At 37.3% G+C, this 25,402-nt stretch overlaps 5 protein-coding genes across 11 annotated transcripts; 2 read left to right on the forward strand and 3 right to left on the reverse strand.

The window, feature by feature from the left end:
• Positions 1-100: 100 nt before the first annotated feature.
• zgc:113263 (uncharacterized protein LOC503753 homolog) lies at positions 101-9,039 on the reverse strand. 6 transcript variants are annotated; one of them, XR_006250650.1, is made up of 20 exons: positions 8,744-9,039; positions 8,247-8,440; positions 8,068-8,160; positions 7,892-7,987; positions 7,682-7,792; positions 7,473-7,596; positions 6,293-6,730; positions 5,958-6,204; positions 5,513-5,694; positions 5,201-5,426; positions 4,910-5,052; positions 4,142-4,391; positions 3,901-4,019; positions 3,152-3,401; positions 2,961-3,067; positions 2,513-2,762; positions 1,977-2,086; positions 1,583-1,841; positions 1,363-1,434; positions 101-1,136 (listed from the first exon to the last, which is right to left on the reverse strand). XR_006250650.1 is itself a non-coding variant. In XM_043236884.1 (20 exons), the coding sequence occupies exons 2-20, from the start codon at positions 8,382-8,384 to the stop codon at positions 1,127-1,129; spliced, it is 3,303 nt and encodes a 1,100-aa protein (XP_043092819.1). In that variant the 5' UTR covers positions 8,385-8,400; positions 8,744-9,037; the 3' UTR covers positions 101-1,126. The 6 variants fall into 6 exon arrangements, 4 of the variants coding, with proteins under 4 accessions (XP_043092819.1, XP_043092818.1, XP_043092816.1 ...); XR_006250649.1 differs by having other exon boundaries at positions 101-1,131; positions 1,351-1,434; XM_043236884.1 differs by having other exon boundaries at positions 101-1,131; positions 1,351-1,505; positions 8,247-8,400; positions 8,744-9,037.
• A 678-nt stretch (positions 9,040-9,717) lies between these two features.
• On the reverse strand, positions 9,718-12,622 carry apex1 (APEX nuclease (multifunctional DNA repair enzyme) 1). Of its 2 annotated transcripts, XM_043236314.1 has the most exons (6): positions 12,497-12,600; positions 12,259-12,306; positions 12,020-12,139; positions 11,695-11,858; positions 11,350-11,542; positions 9,718-10,856 (listed from the first exon to the last, which is right to left on the reverse strand). In XM_043236314.1, exons 2-6 carry the CDS (start codon positions 12,290-12,292, stop codon positions 10,342-10,344), a joined length of 1,026 nt encoding a protein of 341 aa, XP_043092249.1. In that variant the 5' UTR covers positions 12,293-12,306; positions 12,497-12,600; the 3' UTR covers positions 9,718-10,341. The 2 variants fall into 2 exon arrangements, with proteins under 2 accessions (XP_043092249.1, XP_043092250.1); XM_043236315.1 differs by lacking the exon at positions 12,259-12,306 and having other exon boundaries at positions 12,497-12,622.
• A 197-nt stretch (positions 12,623-12,819) lies between these two features.
• LOC122342485 (O-sialoglycoprotein endopeptidase) lies at positions 12,820-15,632 on the forward strand. Its single transcript, XM_043236316.1, has 12 exons — positions 12,820-12,852; positions 13,205-13,324; positions 13,407-13,526; positions 13,596-13,771; positions 13,911-14,006; positions 14,184-14,233; positions 14,317-14,395; positions 14,476-14,541; positions 14,632-14,722; positions 14,825-14,900; positions 14,994-15,092; positions 15,406-15,632. Exons 2-12 carry the CDS (start codon positions 13,210-13,212, stop codon positions 15,443-15,445), a joined length of 1,008 nt encoding a protein of 335 aa, XP_043092251.1. The 5' UTR covers positions 12,820-12,852; positions 13,205-13,209; the 3' UTR covers positions 15,446-15,632.
• Positions 15,633-16,035: 403 nt separating this feature from the next.
• si:ch211-214j24.10 (uncharacterized protein LOC558894 homolog) lies at positions 16,036-19,396 on the reverse strand. The gene is made up of 4 exons (XM_043236317.1): positions 19,248-19,396; positions 17,183-17,893; positions 17,075-17,107; positions 16,036-16,805 (listed from the first exon to the last, which is right to left on the reverse strand). Exons 1-4 carry the CDS (start codon positions 19,261-19,263, stop codon positions 16,756-16,758), a joined length of 810 nt encoding a protein of 269 aa, XP_043092252.1. The 5' UTR covers positions 19,264-19,396; the 3' UTR covers positions 16,036-16,755.
• Positions 19,397-20,333: 937 nt separating this feature from the next.
• si:ch211-214j24.15 (GTPase IMAP family member 8) lies at positions 20,334-25,348 on the forward strand. Its single transcript, XM_043236307.1, has 5 exons — positions 20,334-20,466; positions 21,045-21,740; positions 21,943-22,650; positions 23,204-23,899; positions 24,332-25,348. The coding sequence occupies exons 1-5, from the start codon at positions 20,436-20,438 to the stop codon at positions 25,168-25,170; spliced, it is 2,970 nt and encodes a 989-aa protein (XP_043092242.1). The 5' UTR covers positions 20,334-20,435; the 3' UTR covers positions 25,171-25,348.
• The last annotated feature ends 54 nt before the right edge of the window (positions 25,349-25,402 follow it).

Genomic DNA, 25,402 nt, shown 5'->3' on the forward strand with positions numbered 1-25,402 from the left:
TGATAATCATGCTGGACAAGTCATTTTAAGAAACAAACCAATAAATAATCTGTTTATTGCACAGTAAAATGCCTAAGGACACAAGTAATGTGAGATTTAAACCACTCAAAAATAAAACAAATTTTATTTGTCCACTTCAAAAAAATTAGTAACACTGGATCTCACTGTAACATCTATACTGTCCATTTTTTCACCATCACTGAATAATGCTGTTTGGTTTTGTGTACACAATTCCTGTACCAATTCTGACTGGATGTCAAATTAATTTATTATTTGGCTCATGCCAATACAAATTATATACTCTTAAAAAGAGATTGAGATTTGAGCAGTGAGCTTTGGCATCATCCTGTGTAACAGTAACTTACATTTGTATAATGTATATATTAAATTTTGTTAAATCTAGCAAATATACTTTAAAAGTTAATGCTTTTGTACAAAATGGAAATTCTTTTCAGTGTTTTCTCCATGTAGCACAAATGTTTCTTTTTATGATACAAATATACAATTTAAATCCATTTTCTCTATTTTTTCTGCACTAGAAAGAAAAGGATTTGCTAAATTCCCTCCAGTTATTCTATTGTTCCAACGCGATTTCTTTTTCTTTTTTTTTTTTTTTTTTTTTTTACAATGAACGAACTTTGCTACAAGTTCAGACTTGGTTCTTCTATTTTCTGTTACTTGAGTCACTTTGAGGTTGTAAGGAGCTTGTGTTTTTCAGTAGACAATTGGCAAATTCATCCATCTCACATGCTTTATGCAAGCTGCTAGGCAGCTGAGACACACATTTAAATTCACTGTTAAAATTTATCCTATGAAAACATCAACTCAGGCCACATCGAAAACAGCACCACTGGGCAAATGTCTTTCAGATGTACAGAAGAGCTAATACAAATTAACATAATACAGTACCAAATAAACAAATAACGTACTGTATTTCTGTTACTTGTTAGTGGAAGTGTTGGATTTTTCAGTGACAAGCTTAGAATTCCGCCAAGTAAAGGTCTGTGTGTGACCATCCTCTTCACTCCACATGACAGAAAGTACCTCAGTCCGATCTGGTTTATATTTCTCAGCCCGGACAACCAGGAGAATACGGTTCTCACCCATCCAGACTAGTGTTGCTTAGTCAGACTGAAAAAGTGCAGTAGCAAAATATTGCTGATTACAAACAAGTATACATTTTCAACTAGTACATTTGACATTAAAAGGTTATGTAATTTTTTTAATAAAATCCCTTTCATCTCTATTTGTATTCTGATGGCCCCATCATATGTGCACATATTTTGGCTCTACCTTTTAGTGGAAATTACACTTTTTCAATCAGAAAATAAACGTTCAGTTTAAATTCACCTGAACTCTGTGCTTTTGCAGATCTGTTAGGGTTTTTTCTCCCAACTGCCTCTGGCTCCTGAGCTGTGGTGGTTTCAGCATCATCTAGAGGGTATTTCTCAAATATTTTATTTAGCTGTTTGAAGAACTTCCACTCCACCTGCTCCCCTTCATTTCTATGGGTTGTGATGACAAAACATTTCATTTTAAGATTTAAATACTCCACCTTTGATGTCAGCATTGTTGTATCTACCTGTAATTGTCCAAGCACTGGCGGTAACTGGCTTTCAGTCTTTTGATCCTGGAGCGACACTGTTCGTCTGTTCTGCTGTAACCCTTCTCTGCCATGACCACTGAGATCTGCTGGAAAACAGGTTTGCGTTTGACGCAGCCCTTCAGCCTTTCCTGGATGGTATCGCTACCCCAGATGGATATAAGAGTGTGTGTCTCACTGTCACCCCATGCCAGCTTCGGTCCATCCGTAGTGAGAGGTTTGGAGAGAGCAAGAGAGTCTGGACATGCAAAAACATTTTACAAGTGCATCAACTGTAAAACTAAATTGTATTCAAGCATTTTCATATGAAGAACTGATCTAAATTATAAAACGAGTCTATACTAAAAAAACAAAATGAAATTGAGATAGATACCTGAATCAGAATCTGTTATGGATTCCAGCTCACTGATGTCCTGACCTTCAGATGTTCGGTCCTTTAAAATAATCTGTTCCAGCTGATCATAAAATTTACACTCCTCCCTGCTGAAAAGCACATTAAAAAAGTGGAAATGGAATTCTAAATATAATACATTTATGCTCAGAATAGCCATACTGTTACATTTTATACATCACATTTTAATGTTTTTGAAACATGTTGTACATGCTCACTGAGGCTGCATTATATTTTAAATATAAAGTAATATTGTGAAATAATTTAAAAACAATAGTCAAAGAAAGCATGCAAAATACTTATATTCAACAAGGAGAAATTAAGCTGGTAAAGACTTTTGTGACAAAAAAAAAAAGTTAAATTTCGCCAAATACTCTTTCCAGTGACATTCATTACAGGATTAAATAATTTGTGATTTCCACAAAAAAAAACGATGATAAGAAATGTATCTTGAGCAGCATATTAGAAACATTTCTGATCATAGCCTATAAAGCCTGCTGAGTTTGGTTCTCACTCACCCATCATAATAAAACTGGGACTTGAGTCTCTTCACACGAGAGTGGCACTGCACACCTGTTCGGTTGAAACCCAGCGCCATCATTCTTTTTGAAATGTATCTGTATATGTGCCTGTTTTTCGGGCAGGACATGAGGCTGTGCTGCACACGGTCATCACCCCAGATGTCCAGCAGGGCCTGTGTCTCCCGATCTGACCAGGTCATCTTCCTGCCAGACTCAGATACAGCTACCATGGCTGCTTGCTGGCATTCTGAGGGAGAACAAACAGGTGAAAACAAATACAGTAAATACAGCAATGATCAGCAACTGTAATTATAAGCAAATCTGAAGTAAAATGTTTAAATGAGACTTGATTGTAGTAAATTGTTATTTTGGAGTGAAAGGGGACCTGTGAGATCCGACCTAAACAAAGTGAAGGAATTAATGAATGAATTTCAAGGACACAAACCTGCATCTTGATCATCTTCATCATAGACATCCGTGGGAAAGGTCTCATCACCCAGAACATGCTCCAGTTTATCATAGAACTTGCAATCTACTTTCTCTATGCCACATCTAGATGAGAACAATATGGAGGAAATTATTAAACAAAGTGGATAAAAAGTTAAAGCCAATGTCAGCAAACAAAAACATACTCACTTTTTCCATTCATAACACTGTCTGAAATTTTTTGTCAGGTTCTTTATCTTCCACCTGCATTGTTCTGGTGTTTTGAAAAATCCCTGATTGTTCAGTTTCTCTGCTATATCAGTAAAGACGTGGATGTTATGGACGGTTCCTCTCAGGGCTTCCTGCATCTCATTTTCTGCCCAAATATCTATTAGAGCTGTAGTTTCAGAGTCTGACCAAGATGTTGTCTGGTCCACACTATTGCAAGTGTCCTGAGATTCTGGCAGAAGGAAAGACTTTATTTTCACTGGTGTATCAAAAACAGGCAGTACTACAATTTATAAAATCATTATGTGCTTGATTTTTGGGGGGAAAACCCCAAGCAAAACATATAGTAATATATAACTCTTATTTTATGTACTATGAAATGCAATAAAAAAAATTGGAGAAATTTAGCATTCCGTCACTTGCTCACCAACAGATCCTCTGCAGTGAATGGGTGTTATCAGAATGAAAGTCCAAACAGCTGATAAAAACATCACAGAAATCCACAATCACTCCATGGATTGTTTCTTTCACTTCACATGGCATTAACTGATGTACTGGAGTGGTGTGGATTATTGTCATGTTTTTATCAGCTGTTTGGACTGATAGGACCCATTCACTGCAGAGGATCTATTGGTGAGCAAGTTCAAATAAACCTTGTTTCCAGGTGAGTAAACAATGCACATTTCAGACACATTGCACACTATATATAACTTGATGTTTAATAAAAGTACCTAATTTTATGCCTTTACTGGATTCATTATCTCCTGACCCTTTAGAAGAAGCATTCCTCTGAAAAATGTCCTCCATCAGATCATAGAACTTAAATTCTACACGTTCAGCTGCAGGTGAACTGTACAGAAAAACCACACACTGAAATTAAATTGTGCTCAGGCCATATTTATAAACAATGTGCCATCTGCACTCTTATTTTAAGCAGTATAACATAAACCCCTCTGGAATATCTTCACTGACCTCATGCTGTCCCTGCACTGCCTGTAGCTGATTTTAAGTCGTTTGATTCTGGTGTGGCATTGCTCAGCGGATCGCAGGTATCCATGAGCATTCAGTTTCTCTGAGATCTCCGAGTAGATGTGGCCATTGTGAGGGCAACGTTGAAGGTTCTGCTGGACTTGTTCATTGCCCCATAACTGGAGAAGAATCAGTGTTTCGGCATCGGACCAGGCCACCTTCTTTCTATCGTCAATGCAGTTCATTGCCGTTTCTATGTTGGGTGATGACAGGAGGACACAGTGACCTCAAAAAGTATTATGCAAATACATGTATTGCAAAATAAATTAAATGTCTATAAGATCAATTTATGCAGTGTGTCCTCGTTGTGTGTCATTTTAAAAAGATTTGGGGTCGGTAGGTTTTTTCAAATAAGTGTTTTTGATCATATACACAGTAAAAAATGTAAAATATTATTACAAATTAAAAATACAGTTTTTTTATTGAAATATATGTTAAAATGTAATTTATTCTTGTGATGCCAAGCTGAATTTTCAGCAGTAGTACTCCAGTCTTCAGTGTCACGCAATCTTTCAGAAATCATTCTTATATGCTGATTTACTGCTCAAGAAAAAAGTATTACTATCAGTGCTGAAAACATTCACAAATAAAAATAGTCTTATACTTTTGATTGAATGCATCCTTGCATATTTAAATAATTTCTTTATCATACTGATACCAAACTTGTGGACTAACACAATACAATAGTTTATAAGGATGACAGAAACAAACCTATTTCCTGGTATTTGTACACCTGATATTCAATGTCCGTTGACTCCTCCTCTTTGATCTGTGATGAGCATGGTTCTTCATTTGCCATAATTCTCTCCATCTGTTTATAGAATTTAAATTCAACTGGCTCTTTGCCTTCAATGCTGCAAAAAAATCAATCAATCAATCAAGAACAGCGCTTTCAGTTATTTAAAATAAAACAAATGCATTGAATTATATTGACTAGTTTGTCATGTTAGATGGGTTTGTTTGTATTGTAACAGGAATTTTTGTATGTTAAACAGCACTTACTGTTTACTCTCGTAAGACTGTTTGAAGCACAGCTTCAGTCTTTTCACTCGACTCTGACACTGCTCTGCAGTTCGGATGTAGCCATGAGTGGCCATCTTTTTTGAAATCATGGCAAAGATGTGTCCATTCTGAAGAACCCCCCTTAGCTCTCGCTGGGTTTTGTCCTCTCCCCAGATCCTGATGAGTGTTTGTGTTTCCTGATCTGTCCATGGGATATTTCTTGTGCCTTCAGATGGTGTCAATGAAAATTTGGTTAACAACATATCAAGTCTTAAATAGCTCATAGAACATGTCCAAAAAAATGTTGAGTACCCTCTAGCCCGACATGGCCAAGGACATCCCATTCAGTGTCATCTTCTGCCGGTTGTCCTGTGGACTCTTCAGGAATGCTGACATCAGTAAGAGTGTCTTCCTGTTCTGTAGATTCTTTCTGGCACAGAATTTTCTCCAGCACATTATAGAACTTCCATTCCGGTTTCTCTCCTTTCATACTGCTAAACAAACACACATTCAGTTCAGAAAAATATATATAAATATAAAAAAAGGTTTTAAGTTTTAAAGATTCATATGCTGTTCTGTTCAATAGTTTAACTATATATAGTTTAATCAGCAATATTATGAAACAATTAGTATTTTCCTTTTTTTTTATTTATGTGATTTCATGATCATTACTCCGCTCTTCTTTTTACAATAAAACAGCATTGAATTTTTAAAATGTAACTTTTTTTGTTGGTCCTGCATTTCTGAATGAACGCACATGTTTTCATGGCATTGCCGAAAGCTCATTTTCAAGCGTTTTATCCTGGTGTGGCACTGCTCTGCAGTTCTGGTAAAGCCTCTCTCAAACATCTTCTTTGAGATGAGGTTGAATATGTGTCGATTACGGGCGCAGTCTTTTAGACTCCGCTGGACGCTGTCTTTCCCCCATATGTCAATGAGGCTGAACGTTTCTTCCTCTGACCAAGGGACTTTTGAAGCATCAGAGGTCTGGTAGGAAGACTCTTCTGAGTAAATAAAGCAGAAAAGAGTTGAAATCTGCTTTGTTGCTTATATTAAAGTGATCCATTAAAATGAATATTTAGAAAAACTGACCTGTGTATGCACCCAAATGATTGATAAATGTGAACTCTCCAGACACGTCTGTGCTGTCGTCTCTTTTCTTTTTAGAGGATTTTTTAGAGATTTTTTTGGTGTGTGTCTGATTCAGCTCTTCGCCAAAAAAGCTGTCAAGCTTTTCTCTATATCGGGCACCTGTGATTGGCCAATTCTTATCATCATCCTCCTCCTCTTCATTCTCTCTCTCCTCTGTCTCTACTTTGAATTTTCTCTTCTTAGTTGTCCAGCAGGACGTATCAGGATCAGACAAGGTTTTAGAAGTGTGGCAATCATCTTTGTCTTGTCCATCTACATCGGCTCCTGATTCAGACAGGTCGCCAGATTCTGTGTGATCGCTGGAAATAACGACTCGGACCAGTGGAGGGAGAGACTGAGATGAAAATGTACAGCCGTTATGAGCAGAGTGAAGAGACTCTACAACAGAGAAAGACAATAAGACAAAATAAAAGATTGTCCTAAAAAAAAAAAAAACGTAGGGTGCTTGTGGAGAAAGTAATTAAGTGGAGGTGTTTTGTGTTAAGTTTTATTTTATGCCTTATTGAATTCATTTTGTAATGTTGAATGTAGTGTAACATTTAAACAGTGAAACATTTAAAGTTGTAGATGTTTTTGTGATTACCATTTTGCCAAAGAGTAGTTAAGCTGTGGTTAAGTGGTTATATGATAACAGCTAGGAAGTATTATAGCTTTCAGACTGGCATTTTTTGCCAGATGCGATAGTTTATAATGGATTTATTATTTATAAATTTCACTTCACAAGATGTTAACTGATGTGGATTATTGTGATGTTTTAATTAGCTGTTTGAACACTCATTCTGATGGCACCCGATCACTGCGGCAATTATACATTTCTCCAAATCTGTTCCAATGAAGAAACAAACATATCGAATGGCCTGAGAGCGAGTAAATTGTAAGTTTTGGGTGAACTATTGCTTTCAAATGGTTATCCTTAGTGAAACTATCCCTTTGTATTTCGGGTTTCATTTGTAAAGCTGTTCTTTTGTCATTCTGATTGCATAAGCCATCTGGCTCACACCTTCACAAAAACAGATGCTACTAAATGACAGTCAAAACTGCATCTTATATTTACACAACATTGAAGCATCTGATATATCCTTTCAGGTGCATATGGCATAATTCAACGTAAAAGATTTACCATTGTCCTGAAGACTTTTATTAGCTCTGTGATGTTCAAGAAGGGTCTTCATCTGCTTTGGGACAAAAACCGAACGAAGACATTCGTCCAGAAGAGACGGGCAGGTCCTGAACCAAGACACAGTCTGAGGAACAAAACCAGACCAACTGTAATGAACATAAAGCAATAACCACATTCAGTTCTTTTACATTTTATGCTTATTGATGTACCTGTGAAAGGTCTGGGACTGACATCATTCGATCAAACTGCAAGAGGAAGGCTTCCATACGTGTCTTTAGGTTTTTGTCAAACTTGGGGCCATATTCCTCTGGGAAGATGTTCTGTTAATTACACAAGTTTGGGGGAAAAATAATTAAACAAACATCACAGAAATAAAATCATAAAGTCAAATGTTGTGAGTATGTTTATTTGTTTGTAACCTGAAAGAAATGCTCTCTCTCTTCAGGGTTGCTAATAAGGGTTTGAATAAGGTCTAAGAAACAGGCCTCAGATTCCTCCATTTCTTCATGAACCACCTGTAATGTATAAAGTCTCTAAAAAAATGTGCACATTTTAATTTAAGTTAAAGCATGATGTTTCAACAACAGCATTTGACCTCATTGACACGAGGAGCACGGATTCGATCGAGGTACATCTGAATGTGTTCCAGGTTGACCTGACGTTTAACACGACACAACTCCAGAAGATGCTGTGAAGAATAAGAGATAAAGATAAAAGATTACTGTAAGCAATGCTCTCTTTGAAAGCCCAAACTTTTTCATGGTGGTTTCTTACCCTTGCTCTTAAATCAAATATCAATTGGGTTCTTTGATTGTAATTTAGAAGCTCTGGCACGCTCTCTGTCACCATGGTTACAAACTCCTCCAGCATCCCATAGTGCTTCACCTGTCTCTGTTCAGTCACCTGCCACATGGCTGCAGAGAGTAACCTCGACGGTGGAATAATGAAACTCATCAATGAAAGAGGGTCTGATATAAAAACAAGACAAATAGGAAACGAATGCATGTGTGGCTGCATATGCATGCATGTTAATCTGCTTTGACTTTATATTAGGCATTTAAATTATGATATTTTGTAACCGCATTGTGTTTTGAAAATAAATGAAAATGCGTTTAACATTAATAACTTGTGCTGTTATTTAAAAGGAAGTTGCGTGATAATCATGAAAACGACAGAATTCGTTACATTGCTTTCACTTTAACATGCTGATTTGATGTGTTGCATATTTACCAAAAGGGAAAAACAGACAAACAGAAAAAGAAATTACTCACCTTCGATTTTCTTGCTCCAAAGCGCTTCCATTGTTTACAACTTCAATCAACTTTAAACAGTCTCGAAATTAAAATTTTCAGCAGCTGTGTATCATAATTCAGAAGAAATCAGCTATCAGACGAGATACTTTTTAATTTCGATGCTCTTCCCACATGATCATTTCGTTCGTTTCAAAACACTGGACTGAACGACACAGATTCCGGTCTAATCCGCTTTGGTCTGGTCTACAGTGTAATTCGAGTTCTCCCTCTGGTGGTGCAAAACCACATTATACTAGTTTTGCTGGGCCACCTCCCAAACCCAGCTCCCAAACCATTCTTTTCTTTAGCTGTTTTGTATGCATCTTACTGTTAACGTGGTTTGGTCTAGACTGGTCTGGGGCATGAGGTTCAGAAACATTATGGATTTATGTTCATATTTTTAAAACTGGTCAAACTGACGCGACTTTTATTATGAAGGATATGGCCGTAGATTTCGCTCATGAATATTTATTTTAGTTAAGCCAACGTTGCTTTGGTAACCTTCCGGGAGTTTCGATCACGTGCTTCTATTAATATTCATAAGCCACCATATTACCGGCTGTCATTGGCTAAGGTTACGTAATTGACGTTCAGGAGCCTTCGCCATGTCATGTGAGAATTTTAATGTCTGGTGGTATTTAGGTCCTTTAAAAAAGTATATAAACCATATACTCTTTGTCCTTATGTTATTTAAATGTAAAACAGATATAATTGAAAGATTGACTAACGTTTTCGCACTTCTTAAGAGCAGTTTGTGCTACCGTGTAATTATTATCATTTTTTTACATGTTGTAACAGACGAAAAAAATTTTTCTCCATAAATTTAGACACATTACTGTTTGATATGATTAAATACATTCTAATCAGCTTATTTTTAATTTTGTAAGGTAACAACAGAAGAATAGTACAATACTTGCAATGAATAACTTTAAAATGAAAATAAGACAGAGTAATTTTTTTTTTTTTTTATAAACTACTTTATTTGAAAACCTGAAAAATGGCTATACAGACACACTATGGGAAAAAAAAGTACATAAGGAAAAACACTGGTCTTTTGAAAGTGGCACATGTAACATTTAACCACCACTAACTTCACTAAGTCGAGAGTAAAGAAGAATCCAAAGGTTAAAATAGCACCAAAGACAAAATCCAAAGAACTTCATACTAATCAGACACATCATATATCTTTGCAGGTCAATGTATTTTACAAGCTTCAAAATGTTTTGCTATAATCAACACTGAAACAATTATTACAGTAGTCTGGCAGGGTTTATCATTTAGATAACAGTCTGAGGTTTTTTTTTTTTAAACATTGCAAATATAAAGTTGTTTTTTTTGTGAGATTTTAGTGTCAAAATCTACTTTCAGATGACCATTAACAGTAGAATTATCCAAAACAGCAAAACACTTTATCCAAGACTCTTTTCAATGCGTGTCTGCATGACACATATTCCTATATGTGGGTTTGTATTTGGTTTTTAGAACTGAAATACTATTCTAGAACTAACAGGACTAGATTCTTATGTCTATGCAGATGCATACGGAACTGAAAAACGTAGGGCCCTGAGAAGCCTGCTCTACACTGCCAAATACAAGGTAATAGGACAGTGGTCACTTCCCATGGCTGTGTTTCGGATCTTGCTGTCACACAGACCTGGGAGCAAGGCAGACGAGAGCACAAAGTAGTCCAAACGCCAGCCGACGTTTTTGCCTCGGGCATTCATCATGTAGGTCCAGAAGGTGTAGGCATAGGCTTGATCCGGATATAGCTCCCGAAAACTGTCGGTAAAACCGGCCTCCAGAAGTTTGGTGAAGCCCTCACGTTCCTCGGGGGTGAAGCCTGCGTTCTTGCGGTTACCCTTGGGGTTTTTTAGATCAATCTCTTGGTGGGCCACATTCAGATCTCCACACAGCACCAGGGGCTTTCGCTGATCCAAGCCACTCAGGTAGGCCCGGAAATCCACATCCCAGGTCTTACGGTAGTCGAGGCGCACCAAACCGCGACTTGCATTAGGCACATACGCCGTGACCAGGAAGAAAGACGGAAACTCAGCAGTGATCACCCGACCTTCTTTATCATGCTCTTCTTTACCTATAAAAAGGCAGAATGAGATTTTAAAAGACTGCAGAAAATTCAAGATTTAGAATTTGGAAACAATTATAAGCAGTTCATCAATAAAAAATAATTACTACTGCAATAAAACTTGTACTGTAAAATAAATAAAAAACCCAAACACCAATAATAACTGACAAACATTACACAAAAGAAAAAAATCTTCTCTTTCAATATTGCTATATTATAGCATATACTATAGTAAAATATAAATAAAAGTACTGTAAAATAGCAAGTATATAAATATTACTATTACTATTACTATTAATAATAGTAACTCTAGTATAGTAAGGGGACAAACCTCAAATTAAAATCTAATTTTCTTTGTGTTCGAACATGATTTTTATTTATTTATTTTTTTAACCTGCAAGGAGACTTTAAATGAACTTAAATTGATTTAAACAGCCACTACAAAGATTGAGATTAATTCACATGTGTCATACAATAGTGAACATTGTAAAAAGACACTTACCAATACCATAGGTGACACTGAGTGGTTCAGTCTTGCAGAGCATGGCGACTCCGCTGTAACCCTCCTTATCCTCTGATCCAGCCCAGTACTTGTGTGGATACTCAGGCATTTCAGTGATCTGAGACGGCAGGGCTTTCTCAGCGCACTTAGTCTCCTGCAGACACAGCACATCTGGATCCTCCTTACGCACCCACTGCAAACAGCCAAAAAATAAAGTCCGTACCTCTATCAGTTTGACATATATTCACAAATACTAAATAAAGACAGATACTGGCTAGACTGTTCCAAGACGGACCATGCAGTACATGAAAAACATAACCAATGTTTTGTATGTTAAATTCTCACATCAAGTCCGTTCTTTTTGACCCACGCGCGCAGACCGTCCACATTCCAGGACGTGATCTTCATGTTGGATGCACGGCCATCCTTACTGGTCATCTTATCTGGAGGATCTTCATACAGAATTGGGGCCTCTGGCTCCTTTCCCTTTTTCTCTTTCTTTGCAGGTTCTGTGATAGAAAACTCCTTGTTATCTAATGTTTTCTGTGAAAATTTTTACTTTTTTTTTTTATATACACACACACACACACACACACACACATAGATAGATAGATAGATAGATAGATAGATAGATAGATAGATAGATAGATATAGTATTAAAACTCTGTACCAGCTCCATTGCCAGTCTCCCCATCGACAGCTTCCTCATTCTTCTTGGCTCTTTTAGGCATGCTTACAGTTGTTTTAAGACCACAAACACGTAAGAAACTGACAGCCCACACACGGACACCTACAAGAAAGAACATGCGCAATGGAATCCAGGCATTAAGTTAAATGCATCGAGCGCTGCAAACATCTCAAAACAAAGACTGTTTATATAGCTCGCACACAAGTGATTAAATCACTTACATAAAATACGCGAACTGCATAAACCAAAATGCATGTGCCTGCAGTATGCTGCAATAACGAATGAATATACATTAGCCACGTCTGTAAGTTGGCCAAAAGTGCGGCCTGAATGAATGAAACAAAAAGAACAAACGGCTCGCACGCTCTGCGTTTATAACTGACGCATTTATATCGATCGCGTTGAAAAGTCTTTAAATATGAATTTGCATTTCATCATATATAAACAGCTTTTTCTTACCTAACACTTTAATCGTTAGTTGACTTTATAATAAAACCTCAATCTGCGCAGAACTATAAACTGCTCTGCAAGGACGGGAAGCCGAAGCTTTCTGCAATGTGCATGAGGCGCATGTTTCCCTATAAAGAGGTGTCTGAGTTATTGCCTGACTAAAACTAACGACTAAACGTTTTTTTTAAATAACATTATACACGTATCACTTGTATATCAAATTATTGACAAATATTAGGTCTGAACTATATTTCTACTCGATTTAAATATTTGCTAGCACGAATATCCCCATCAATTTCTTCCAGGCATTTAGTAAAAGCCATATTAGGTAATGTTATGGTCCTACAACCAGCAGCGAGTGAGCGGTGAGAGTGGAGAAGCAGTGTTCTATAAGATATAAAACAGAAATATATAACTATTAGTATACAATATAAGAATATGAACCAAAAATATGTCAATTAACAATTGAATGTATAAATTATATCAACGATCGGATTGTTTTATTCAGCAGCATGTGTCATAGATCTCAAGACATTAGATTTAACTTTAAGAGACACAGAATTCACTTTAATTTTAAGCTCTTTAATAAAAAATAGGTGTTTTTGAAAGCTCACTTTTCTATTGCAGTATTGGCATTGACATTGTGCGTCGTAGACATTGCGTAATAGTGTCGCAGTATTTGGGGTATTTTCATCAACAGTTTCATTGTCTCAGCAGAAACCATGACTGTGGTGATTGGGTTTGAAGGCAGTGCTAATAAGATTGGTGTGGGTATCATCAGAGATGGGGAAGTTCTGTCAAACCCCAGGCGCACTTACATCACACCACCTGGCCAAGGTGAGATTAACAGACCATTTGTTACCCCTAATGGATATTCTTCCGCAGTACAATATTTATATTTCTCTTGTGATCTTCTCAGGGTTCCTGCCCGGTGAGACGGCCAAACACCATCGTAGCGTGATTCTCACTGTGCTCCAGGAGGCATTAGATGAAGCAGGGATGAAAGCAGAAGATATTGACTGTGTGGCATACACTAAAGGTGAATATTTATTGTTACCTGCTGTACACTATGTATTACATGACTTGTAACATATGTCCTGTTGTACAGGGCCTGGAATGGGGGCTCCTCTGGTGACGGTGGCAATTGTGGCCAGGACAGTTGCCCAGTTGTGGGGGAAGCCATTATTGGGGGTAAATCACTGTATCGGGCACATAGAAATGGGCCGTTTGATCACCAATGCCCAAAACCCCACAGTTCTGTATGTGAGTGGAGGAAACACTCAAGTAAGAATTGAAATATTTCAATCTTTTAACTTGTTTTCAGAATTATATCAAGAGCAGAAACATCAATGTCCTTGAATGAATGACATTGACATTCTTACAGTTCTTTATTTTTATAGATATTTTTAATATGTTTCGACAGGTTATTGCATATTCTGAACACCGTTACAGAATATTTGGAGAAACTATTGATATTGCTGTGGGAAACTGCCTTGATCGGTTCGCCAGGGTCATCAAGGTCAGTAAATAAATCAAGTTAATAAAAAACGTTAATAAGACAATTAAGTAGTACATTTATAGAGCCTTGTGTTTAATGTGTATGTGTCTGTTTTTTTGTGGAGGGTTGCAAAATATACCTATATTTTAGACAAATCATATGTAATTTTATGATTACAAATTTCATCCGTATTCACAGATATCAAATGATCCCAGTCCTGGTTACAACATTGAACAAATGGCAAAGAAGTAAGTTACCATGCACTTTAACATAACTAATTTGTGTAAAAGCATTTGTGCAAGATATTTTAAAATGCATTTTCATTCTTTAGGGGTACCAAGTACATAGAGCTACCATATACAGTGAAGGGTATGGATGTGTCATTTTCTGGGATTTTGTCCTATATAGAGGTAAGATGAATGACTGGGAGATGTCTTTAAATTCTGTTTACACTTCTTCTTTAAATGTTAATAATTATGTTCACATGCAGGATGCCGCTCACAAACTGTTGAGTACAGGTCAATGTAAGCCTGAGGATTTGTGTTTCTCCTTACAAGTATGTACTTGAACCTGTACTCACTATGCTTAAAATAAGACACATTCAATTATTATTATGAAAAGTGACTAACAATGATTTGATTAACAGGAGACCCTGTTTGCCATGCTTGTGGAGATCACAGAAAGAGCCATGGCTCACTGCGGCTCTCAGGAGGTTCTAATCGTTGGTGGAGTTGGTTGTAAGTATTTTTATACTTTTTATTGTTTACATTCATCTGATAGCAAAGACTGGGTCTCTGTATTGCAGTTTTGTCAGTGTCTTAGCATGCGCTCTTATGCAGGCAACCTGCGACTGCAGGAGATGATGGGGGTCATGTGTAAGGAGAGAGGTGCTCTGCTTTTTGCCACAGATGAGAGGTAGGAAACATGGCAAGCCTTTCATTGGTCACTGCTGAAAGAACTCGCAACATTAAGTGTCCGTGGTTTTAATGTCTTTATGTTAAATCGTAGGTTTTGTATAGACAATGGGGCAATGATTGCACAGGCTGGATGGGAGATGTTCCGCTCGGGGCACGTCACAGAGCTGCCAGACTCCTGGATTACACAAAGGTAAACAATTTATCAAATACTCTGAAAATTTAACATTACATCACTTGCCCAAGAATGTAGATATAATACTTTCTTGGGCAAGTGATGTAATTTTCATAAATATTTGTGTGGCTTTGCACTGCTTTCATTTTTGAGCAAACTATTCCTTTGATAAGATTTAGCTTTTTGGACATGTGCCTTTGTGTCACAAATAACCATGCTATTAGTCCAATAATTCTCCATTGCATGTTGAGATTAAACGTAGAACCAAGGTAATAGGTTTTATTCTTGTTTAGCTGTGACATGATCATTATTGGTCTGTTGTGTTGTCTAGGTACAGAACAGATGAAGTGGAGGTCACATGGCGGGACTGATGTTTGGATCTGGTTCTTTAAGAATTTCAGTGGCACTAAAGTCAAGTTGTACTCATTCATTATCATGCAATATAACCTTTCACATCAGGGAGAAAAGTATTTTTTTTTTATCTCAGTGAATGAAGAATTGTGTAATATTTTTGTAAAAACACTGAATAAAAAACACTTATTGACCTGAAGCTTCAAATAATTTGATTTCTGAACAATTACAATTAAAATGTCTAAAGAACAATGCACTCAAGCCATCCAGTATATAGAAGAGTTTGTTTCTTCATGGGAACAGATCTATAGAAATTTAGTATTATATTATTTGCTCACCATATTTGATTCTGTGTAATGAAATGGTGCCGCCATAAAGAGTCTCCAAACACCTTCTTAAAAAAATAACAAAAAAACTTGCCAAACGTAAATTGATAGGATGGAGTGATATGGATTACTGTTACTCTCATTCTGATGGCACTCATTCATCGAAAAGGAGCAACTGTTGACCAAATTATGCAATTCTAAATTTCTGCAAATCTGATTTGATGAAGAAACTAATTTATCTACACCCTGGATAGCCTGAAAAACAAAAACAAACGACCATGAAATATTTTTAACAAGTTTATTCATTTTTATTCAACACTGTTCGATTAAATCTCTGAACATCTTCCAGTGTAAATTATTTGTATGTTTCTAAAAAAAAAAAAAAACAAACAAAAAAAAAATAGGTCATACACAGCAACGGATTCCTATTAGGATTTATGACCGACATTCAATCTGGGTGAAATATATTAAAAAACAGCATTAAGACCAATAGACATTTGAAGGTGCTGCCGTAACGTGCCAATGGCACCTCTGTAAACTTCATGAGAACAATTTGTGTGGAAAGAAAGGGATTATCACCAGAGGGAAGACTGATGAAGACATTCTGGATTTGGTTCTAAAAACGGGCTCAGTCTTTATAGAAAGGGATGACATGTTCAACTACAGGTCAGAAAGTGCTTGATTTAACCACTTGCACACAGTAGGAACAAGGGAGGAATAAAAGGGATTTTTAACTGTAAAACTGCAGTTCACTGAAATAAAATTGCAGCTTTTTTTCTTAAAAGAGACAATTCTCCACCATTAAAATGACAGAGGTAAGCAGAGGGACTCTGCGCCTGAGGCAGACTCTGTTGTAAGGCAACCGAGAAGTCCAAGACATCTATCTTCATAGGGGAACAAGTCCTAAAGTGTCTCGGTGGAAACTTTGAGGGGATGAGAACCTGAGTGCGGGGTGTGTTTGTTTCGAGTGTGTGTGTGTGTGTGTGTAGACATGTTAGTGTGTGCTAGGCAGGCGACTCCAGGGCATTCTTGTACCAAACAATCTTTGCAGGGTCTGAAAAACAAAGCAAGCCTGTTAATGTAGTGAAAAGTATCTACAAATAGTAACTCTGCTTGTTTTATGGATAGTAAGGTTACATAAGATTGAACAGACATTGCAATATTAAATAATCTGGTAAACAATCCTGTTACATACACACACACTTTTTTCCTCTCTCTCCTTTACTGAAACCTCTTAACACACTGTTATTTCACAATCGCTATATCAAGATAATGATTTAATATTAACACCACACCACACAGGAGATAAATAAAAACACCAACCTTGTTTTTGTCTCCATAATATTGCTTTCCATTCTGCGGATCAAAAACAGGATTAACTAAGGAATACAAACAAGAAAGACTTTAGCGAATTTAAGTGTATCGCCTTACCTTGTGTGTGATACTCCAACGCTTCCTCCAGGTGGCGACAGCTAAGCAGCAGCTCCTCTGAACTCTCTGAGCCTCTTGTGATCTGACCAGGCAGAGACTCCAGCTTTACAGTAACCTCTCCAGCAACTGGGTGGAGATCCGGGGTTTTCTCCTGGGGATCATCTGCTTCCGGGCCGTCACTGATGAAGCTGAGTCCCCACTGGTTCTGCAGCAAAACCCCGATACCAGGGGGCTCTTCGGCTGCCCCGACAGATCCTCCCCCTGCCTTCACCTTGGAGGCATAGCTGACAGCCGGCTGCAGTTTGGCGGGACTGTCCTTCACTGGGAAAGCAGGTGGAGGTTTAAGTAAAGACAGGCTGTTGTCTACCCATCGTTCTTTCTGACCGGTTCGATAGTGTCTCTCATCCGAACGTGGCCCTGGTCTCGGGCCGTCACGCCGAAAGCTTCTTGATTTATTCGGGACACGACGCTCTCTAGATGTGAAGGTCTGGGTGTGACCCACCCCATTCAGAGAACCTTCCAGGCTACTCGGTGAGGCTTGACGTTTATCCATCCCAGAGGAACAGCCCCCTCCTCCCCCACCGCAGCTGCCAGAGCCGGGGGAAAGGCGACGGTTTCGGATCTGTGGTTCAGGTTTAGGGGGTGACACTAGGACGGCTGGATCACACAAGGGGTCAGACTCACACACTGCATTGCTTGACTCCCAGGTACCTAATGAAAGAATCAGAAGGAATTCTACAATGTTAAAACGTGCACTGTTACGAAGCATGTTAGATTGTTTCTAATGCAATCTTATTAACCTTTAACAATTTCCCCCAGCAGAATAAAGATTAATGTTTTGGTGTAAAATTTACAAAAGTGACTTAATATTCATTTCATTTTATTGCCAGAGTAGTAATGAAAAAGAATAAAATGACAACATGTTAAATAATTAATCAAATGCCAATTCATTTAATAGCTGATTAAAAATAATACTTTTCCCGGTAAAACGTTTCCAAAAACATCCATTACAGAACTTTTTGAGAAAAAAAACTGCCTGTAATTTAAAAAGTCACTGGTAAAATAAATATTACCATTCAACATTCAATTTTATATTTTAAATGTGTGAAATGATATATATATATATATATATATATATATATATATATATATATATATATATATATATATATATATATATATATATATATATATAAACAGTTTTTGAAGGATAGTGTCAAAGATTGGTAAACATTTGTAATGACAATTATTGTTACTTTGAGGATGCACTGAAAGTCTTTTAAAATCTCATCTAAAAATATTATTTGCCTATCCACCCACCCACTAAATAAAGATATAGTAGATAGCTAGATACATATCTACACGCATATAAATACCCCAAGCAAAGCCACGAGTCTTGAGTCAATGAGCCATAGCAAGATGTAACTGGAAATTTCTAGTCGGCGCCTCATTCACATCTGCAGAAGCAGAGAGGCCTAACGGCAGAAACTAGGACGAATCTGAAGAAAATTTCCAACTCATAAACAACATTTATTAATAGCACATTTCATTACAGCTCGACGATTTCAGCGCCGCCTTATATTCACGCAGATTTCACCAGCCTGGAAACGACACAACGCGTAGATACTGGCACGCATTTTATGTAACTTTAGTCTAAAGGAACAAAATAAACGTGTTTGTAATTTTAAGCTATTATTATATCGTCATATATGAGTGCGAATAATAACATTTAAAAGGAAATTTTGACGTTAAGATTGCTAAAGCTAACAACAGGCCGCTTATGTTTGGATGTTTAGCGCCCATAACAACCGCCTTTACACGGGTCAGCAGAACAAACCCGGCACTTCCGATTAAATAAGAGCCACTGTTTATAATTTTAAGTAGTTCAAATCTAAATGATAATAAAGAAATATGCTAGTGTCATTAGAAAGATCGAGAATCAAAAGTTTCCTAAGTCTCATTCTCATTCCGTCCCATTCAAGCACAAACAACTTCACATAAAAAAAAACACTCGCAGCATCAACCAGCCAAATCGCTCAAAATATACCTTAAAGCCCTCTCTTACCTGTTTTGATATGCATTTCGATATGATAAATCCGGTTTTTAAACGCGGTTTGGACTTTTGTGTGTCTACGTGAGTGTGTCGCGCAGCGGCGTGTTGCTTAATGCTATCATACGGAAGTGACAGTCACCAGGGAGAAATGGGGCGATGACAATTTCCGGTGTGCTGCAGGCGCGAACGAGAGCGGGAACGGCGCAGGACCAGGCTTTAATATGTGTACAATTGCACTCAATTACTGTTTCAAATTAGATAAAAGACTACACTTGTGTGTAGTACGTGACATTATAAGCTGTATAAAAAAAAAAGAAAAAAAAATTGTGCGCACACAAACAACCACAAAACCAATAACATCAACAAAGTCCATAACATAAAATAGCCTACTGCTGACTAGCTAAGGAACAGTGAGATGTACAATATTACTAGGCTACCAACAATTGGCCGTTAAAGTTCACTGTGTCTCTGAGGTCTCTTACACGACTCACCTTCAGTGTCCATTTTGTCCACTTTGTCAAAGTGTGTCTTTCATAGACAACGAAAACATTCCATGTTTCTCCTTTCAGGATTCTGGTTATTCTTCTGCCTTTCCTGACCTCTTCACAAGAATCTCTCCTGTCTTCTACTTCAGAGTTTTATTTTCCCAGCTGATTGACCTTTTGTCTCTTGGGGTTACATGATTAAGCTGTCTATCTGTGAGGTTATCTGTGTTTTTCTGTTTGTTTTGTATTTCGCCACTCATTCAAGGGGGATTTGCTGATTTGTGGTATTCAGGTATAAGCTTTAGCTGTTATACTGGCTAATGAATGTTGCCCTTCCCTCTGGATAAATCTCTATTTGCAAACTCTGAAACAATCACAACAAAGATGAAAGCACAGTTTGATTAGTGAATTCATGCTGATATCCTCACAGTAACAAACATAAATGCAATAGTGATATTACAATATGTTTCATATTTCCATTCAGCACCCTTTAAAAAAACAAAATGTAAAAATTATATGGCCTTGTTGTGTATAAGGGAGTGGCATTTTGGTATGTCACAGGTTTATTACAGCATGAGCTTTGGACCCATGGAATAGGTTGACATTACACATTTCAAAACACACCTAACGATGATTCACTCAGTCTTGTGTATTGTCACTGGTAACATAACCAAAATATTGCTCCTATGCATAAAATAAACCTGTATGACCCATTATGGCCTTAAAAGGAACTTCTCAGTATCAGAGTAAGTTGTTTTAATTCCTTATATTGATTTGAGATATATCCTTAAATATAGGTGTTATCATTTTAACTATGATTAATGGTGGGTGTTCCTGTTGTTATTGTTGAAGGAAAAAGTGTTAGGTAATAATGATTGGTTTGTAGGAAAATTAATTTATTTTGTTTCTTTTTGTTTCTTTTGATGGATGTCCAAAGACTTTGGGCAAACTGGAAGACATTTTGTCATTGAGATGACTGGGGAATTATTTTTAAATTTTTTAGGCCACATTTTCTCACAATAAAGTGCCTTGTGTAACTTTTTTAGCAGTGATTCAGAAGTTTGAGAGACAATTGTAGGCCATATTTGAATGTGTCTGTATAATCTTTGCACATTCAGATGTTTTTAGGTTATATTTTAACTATGTCTCACAGTCTTGTTGTTTTATTTAATTATTAATCTGCTACAGTTAGAGGAAAAGAGAAACACTACATATTTTGGAAGATACAATTATTAGCATGTTATATATTAATATGAGTTTTGAATAATCTTCTAAACTGAAATATTAAAAATGTATCACACTTGTTTCACACTTCTTAACCAAGGAAATGTGAAGCATCTTTTCGAGTTGCGGATCATCCTTCTTGGAGGTCGAAATTCTGGAAAGAACCTAGTGGGAAATACTATCTTAAACCAAGAGGAGTTTGTCCTCCATGAAAGGACCACATGCTTGAAAAGAAAGGCTGAGGTACAAGGGAGAAGTGTGACAGTGGTGGATACGCCAGGTTGGTGGTGTGACTTCTCAGCACAAGACACACCAGAGCTGGTCAGGAGGGAAATCAGACACAGTGTCTCCATATGCCACCCAGGGCCTCACATCTTTCTCCTTGTGGTGAAAACAGACTCTGTGTTCATAGAAAAGAGGAGGAGAGCCATAGAAGAACATGTTGAGCTTCTCGGTGAGGATGTTTGGAATCACACTATAGTGTTGTTCACAAAGGGCAAAAATTCAGGGAATAAATCATTTGAGGATCATGTTCAGGCATCAGGTAAACCCCTCAAGTGGCTCCTGGAGAAATGTAGTGGCAGGTTTCATGTTCTTGATACCCAGGAAACATGCAATCCCACCCAAGTAATGGAACTCATGGGTAAAATTGACAAAATGTTAGCGGAAGATGAAAGATACCAATTTGAAATGGATGTAAAGACTTTACAGGAGATAAAGGACAGGAAGAGGGAAGTGGAGCTTAAGGCTTATAAAAGACTGATGAATATACAAAAACAGAGATCTACTCTCAAGGGTGAGTTTCTAAATAAGCTATTTCACTCTTAAAAATTAAATGTTTAAATTCCACAATAGGTTCTTTATAGTGGAAAAAGGTTCTTTGGGGAACCAGAAACTGTAAACACCCTCTTTTGGAACCTTTATTTTCAAAAGTGTAGTATTTTAGTGTATGCATTTTAATTGTAAAACTCAATCATTCTATTTCTTCCTCCCTTTAGTGCACTCATCTCATCAACAAAATATAAGACTCATCTTGCTTGGAGCAAAGGGATCAGGGAAGAGCTCAACAGGAAACAGCATTCTAGCCGCAGGAAGTGACCTAAGGTTTAAAGCAAACAAACGGACCACACAATGCGTGAAGGAAACACTGACAGTAGCAGGAAGACAAGTAACAGTAGTAGACACACCTGGCTGGTGGATGAACTACTTTACCCAGGATTCTTCAGCTTTTGACAAAGAGGAAATAGTCAAGAGTGTGTACTTGTGTCCACCTGGTCCTCACATTTTCCTTTTGGTGGTAAGGTTAGACAGGTCATTCACAGAGATCTACAGGAGAGCCATTGAGGAGCATGTGGAACTCATTAGTAAGGATGTTTGGAATCACTCTGTAGTGCTGTTCACCTTTGGGGACTGGCTTGGTGAAACAACTATAGAGCAGTACATTGAAAGTGAAGGTAAAACACTCCAGTGGCTTGTGAAGAGATGTGGAAACCACTACCATGTGCTAAACAACAAGAACCTTGGGAATAAGTTCCAGATCACAGAGTTACTGGAGAAGATAGAGGAGATGACAGCAGGAAGCCACTTTAAAACAGATGAGAGTCTTTTTAAAGAGATGAAGAGAAAATGGCAAGAAGAAGAAAACAGGGCAAAGATCCGGTATGAAAATGTGCTGAGACAAAGACAAAGCTTGGGCGCTTTAAAGAGTAAGTCAAGAAATATTGCAGCATCATCTAATAAATTATACTGTAATGCAAAATTTAATTATGAATTAACTTGACTCTGAATAAACCTTCATTTCAAACCTTAAGACTTTAATTCGTCTTTGAAGTAAATTATATTTTTAATGAAATCTGGGATGTTTCTGTTCCTTCATTGAAAGTCTATGCAACATAATTTTTTTTAAATGCAAAAAGATCATAACAGCATTGAAAAACAAATACATGTAATTAAATGAAGTCTAAATTAAAGCAAAGTCCAGCTCCAACCCTGATCACACATGGCTTAACCAGCTAATTAAGATATTCAGGAGCACTTGCTGAATACAGGCAGGTGTGAAGCAGAACAGGGTTGGGCACTATTGGATTAGGCTCATGACACTTTTTTGGATCTTCAAACTTTTAGTCACATGCAATAGAAGGACAGAAACCACTCCAATTTAATAAAATATATATTTTGAATATTAACATGTGGGTGAGTAAATGATGACAGAATTTTCAGGAATCTTTTCTGTAAGAGTTTTTTTCTTTCTCTTTACAGGTAAAGTACACTTGCCCCTAGCTATAAGAGTATTTCTTCTGGGCGGTAGACACTCTGGTAAGACATCTTCTGCAAATTGCATTTTGGGTAATGATGGACAAGAGGCTGACAACCAAAACCTAACAAGAGGTACTGTTATACACAAGGAGACAAAAATTGAAGTCATGGACACACAAGGCTGGACAACTGAGTGTCCAGATATCGCAGAGTTCAGAAGACAACTTCTCCATGACTGGGTTTCTGGTTCAGCCAGTGGAATCTGCACTCTCCTGCTGGTTGTCAATGCCAGTTCATCATTTACACTAAGGAACCTGAAAGCAGCTGAGGACCATCTGCATGCTCTGGGAGGGAAAGCATGGATCAGCACTGTTGTGTTGTTCACACATGGAGACTGGCTCTGTGATGTCAGTGTGGAGCAGTATATTGAAAGAGAAGGAGATGCACTTCAGACGCTGGTGGAGAAATGTGGAAACAGATACCAGGTTTTCAACAATAAGATTAAAGACAATGGCACTCAGGTCACAGAACTGATGCAGAAGATAGAGGAGATGGTGTTGGAACAAATAATAAATAATGCAAAAAATAGAGAGAATATTCAACGACCTTTGGTAAATGATGAATTAAACTTTGGTGGGAAGGTACAGACTGGGGAAATACAAAAGACAGCTCTTAGAAGCTCTACAAACATCCTTCCTGGTGAGTTGTTATATTTTTAACATTAGTTGCCCTTTTATTTTGGAACTATTTTAAAATTTGCACTTTTGACTTTTTTGTCAGAATTGTGAGTTTTTAATCTCTCAGGTCATACTATTTTAACTCACAATAACAAGTTTATATCTCTTAACAATTTAAAAAAAAATTCTTTACAAGTTTGAGTTAATATCTTGCAACTGTTTTCCTCAAGCTTCTGAAGGAAATGTAAATGTAAGTCTGTACAGCAGAGGGTGCAGCTTTTAAAATATTTTCTTGTAAATTAAAAAGTAATGCATTAAAAGAAAATAATCTGATTAAGTGACTTGTGTTACTAAATGTGTTACCGCCAACACTGCTGGTTTATATTTTTGCATGATACTGGATGTTGGTATTAATACTGGATGTTCTATTTGTTTATTACTCTTTTTGTAACAGGTGATACTAACATTCGAGGAGAGCATGAAATGATTGAGATCTCTGAACATTTACTCTCATCTACATCTACAGAACCAAAAATTACCACCACAGCCTTCAGCCTTTCACCGAATGAAAATCAAGCAATGGCCTGCAGGAGTATACGATTATCAAATTGGACCTCATTACCCAGTAACATTCATCAAAGGCTAGTATTGGTGCTCAATACCTCTGAATGGTTTCACCCAAATGAACTATGGATTGGTGTAAATAGGACAAATGGGCCTGAAACTGGTTCTCTTGCTGCATTTCATGTTTCAACAACTGAACAGGCAATGAATGTACAACAATTATTCAGGAGAGAATCACAGGGGGAAAGGTTTTGTTGGCCATCCCTTCCATATTACTACAGGAATACACCGTACACAGCTCAAACTGCAAAAGAAAGAGCCTTCATGGATTTTGTCCAATCAGAGAACCTGCAGAAACTAATTGACCAATGGGGCAACAGTAACATTGATGAGCTGGAGGCATTTATAGATTCTTATTTTGAGATGGTGTGGCAAGAGGCTATGAATGAGCCTAAATGCAGCAGCATGACTCCAACCGACTCTGAAAGTTCAGGCATCACTGAGAACGATCAGGGACATCTGGCCTCAATTGACAGGAAACTGTCAAAGCTTGACATCTTGGAGGGAGTACAAAGAGACTTGCAGGAGCTGAAGCAAACAATCAAGCACTGTAGTAGAATATTTCAGGAAATGAAGGACAGAGGTAAAGAGACACACGTCTCCAGCCAACCCTCTGAAGCAACTGCATCAGCAGAAAGTGAGGAAATGGGTCGATCAGTTGAAAAGTGAATGCCACAGAAATGGCAAAAATACAAATGTATTTGTCATGTTGGGTCATGACTTCCCTGTTTAAAGTGTAACAAGATGTGCATTTTTTTGTCTGCCAGAAAAAAAGAAAGCTAAATAAAAACGCAAGAGTGGGTGAACAAATATAAATAAATCCTTTCATTAAAAATATTATAATACATCTAGTATCACACAATTCTCATTCATGATCTGGAATTCTCTTGAACAGCTTGCA

The sequence above is a fragment of the Puntigrus tetrazona genome, chromosome 4, assembly GCF_018831695.1.
Source record: "Puntigrus tetrazona isolate hp1 chromosome 4, ASM1883169v1, whole genome shotgun sequence".
Taxonomy (NCBI): Eukaryota; Metazoa; Chordata; class Actinopteri; order Cypriniformes; family Cyprinidae; genus Puntigrus; species Puntigrus tetrazona.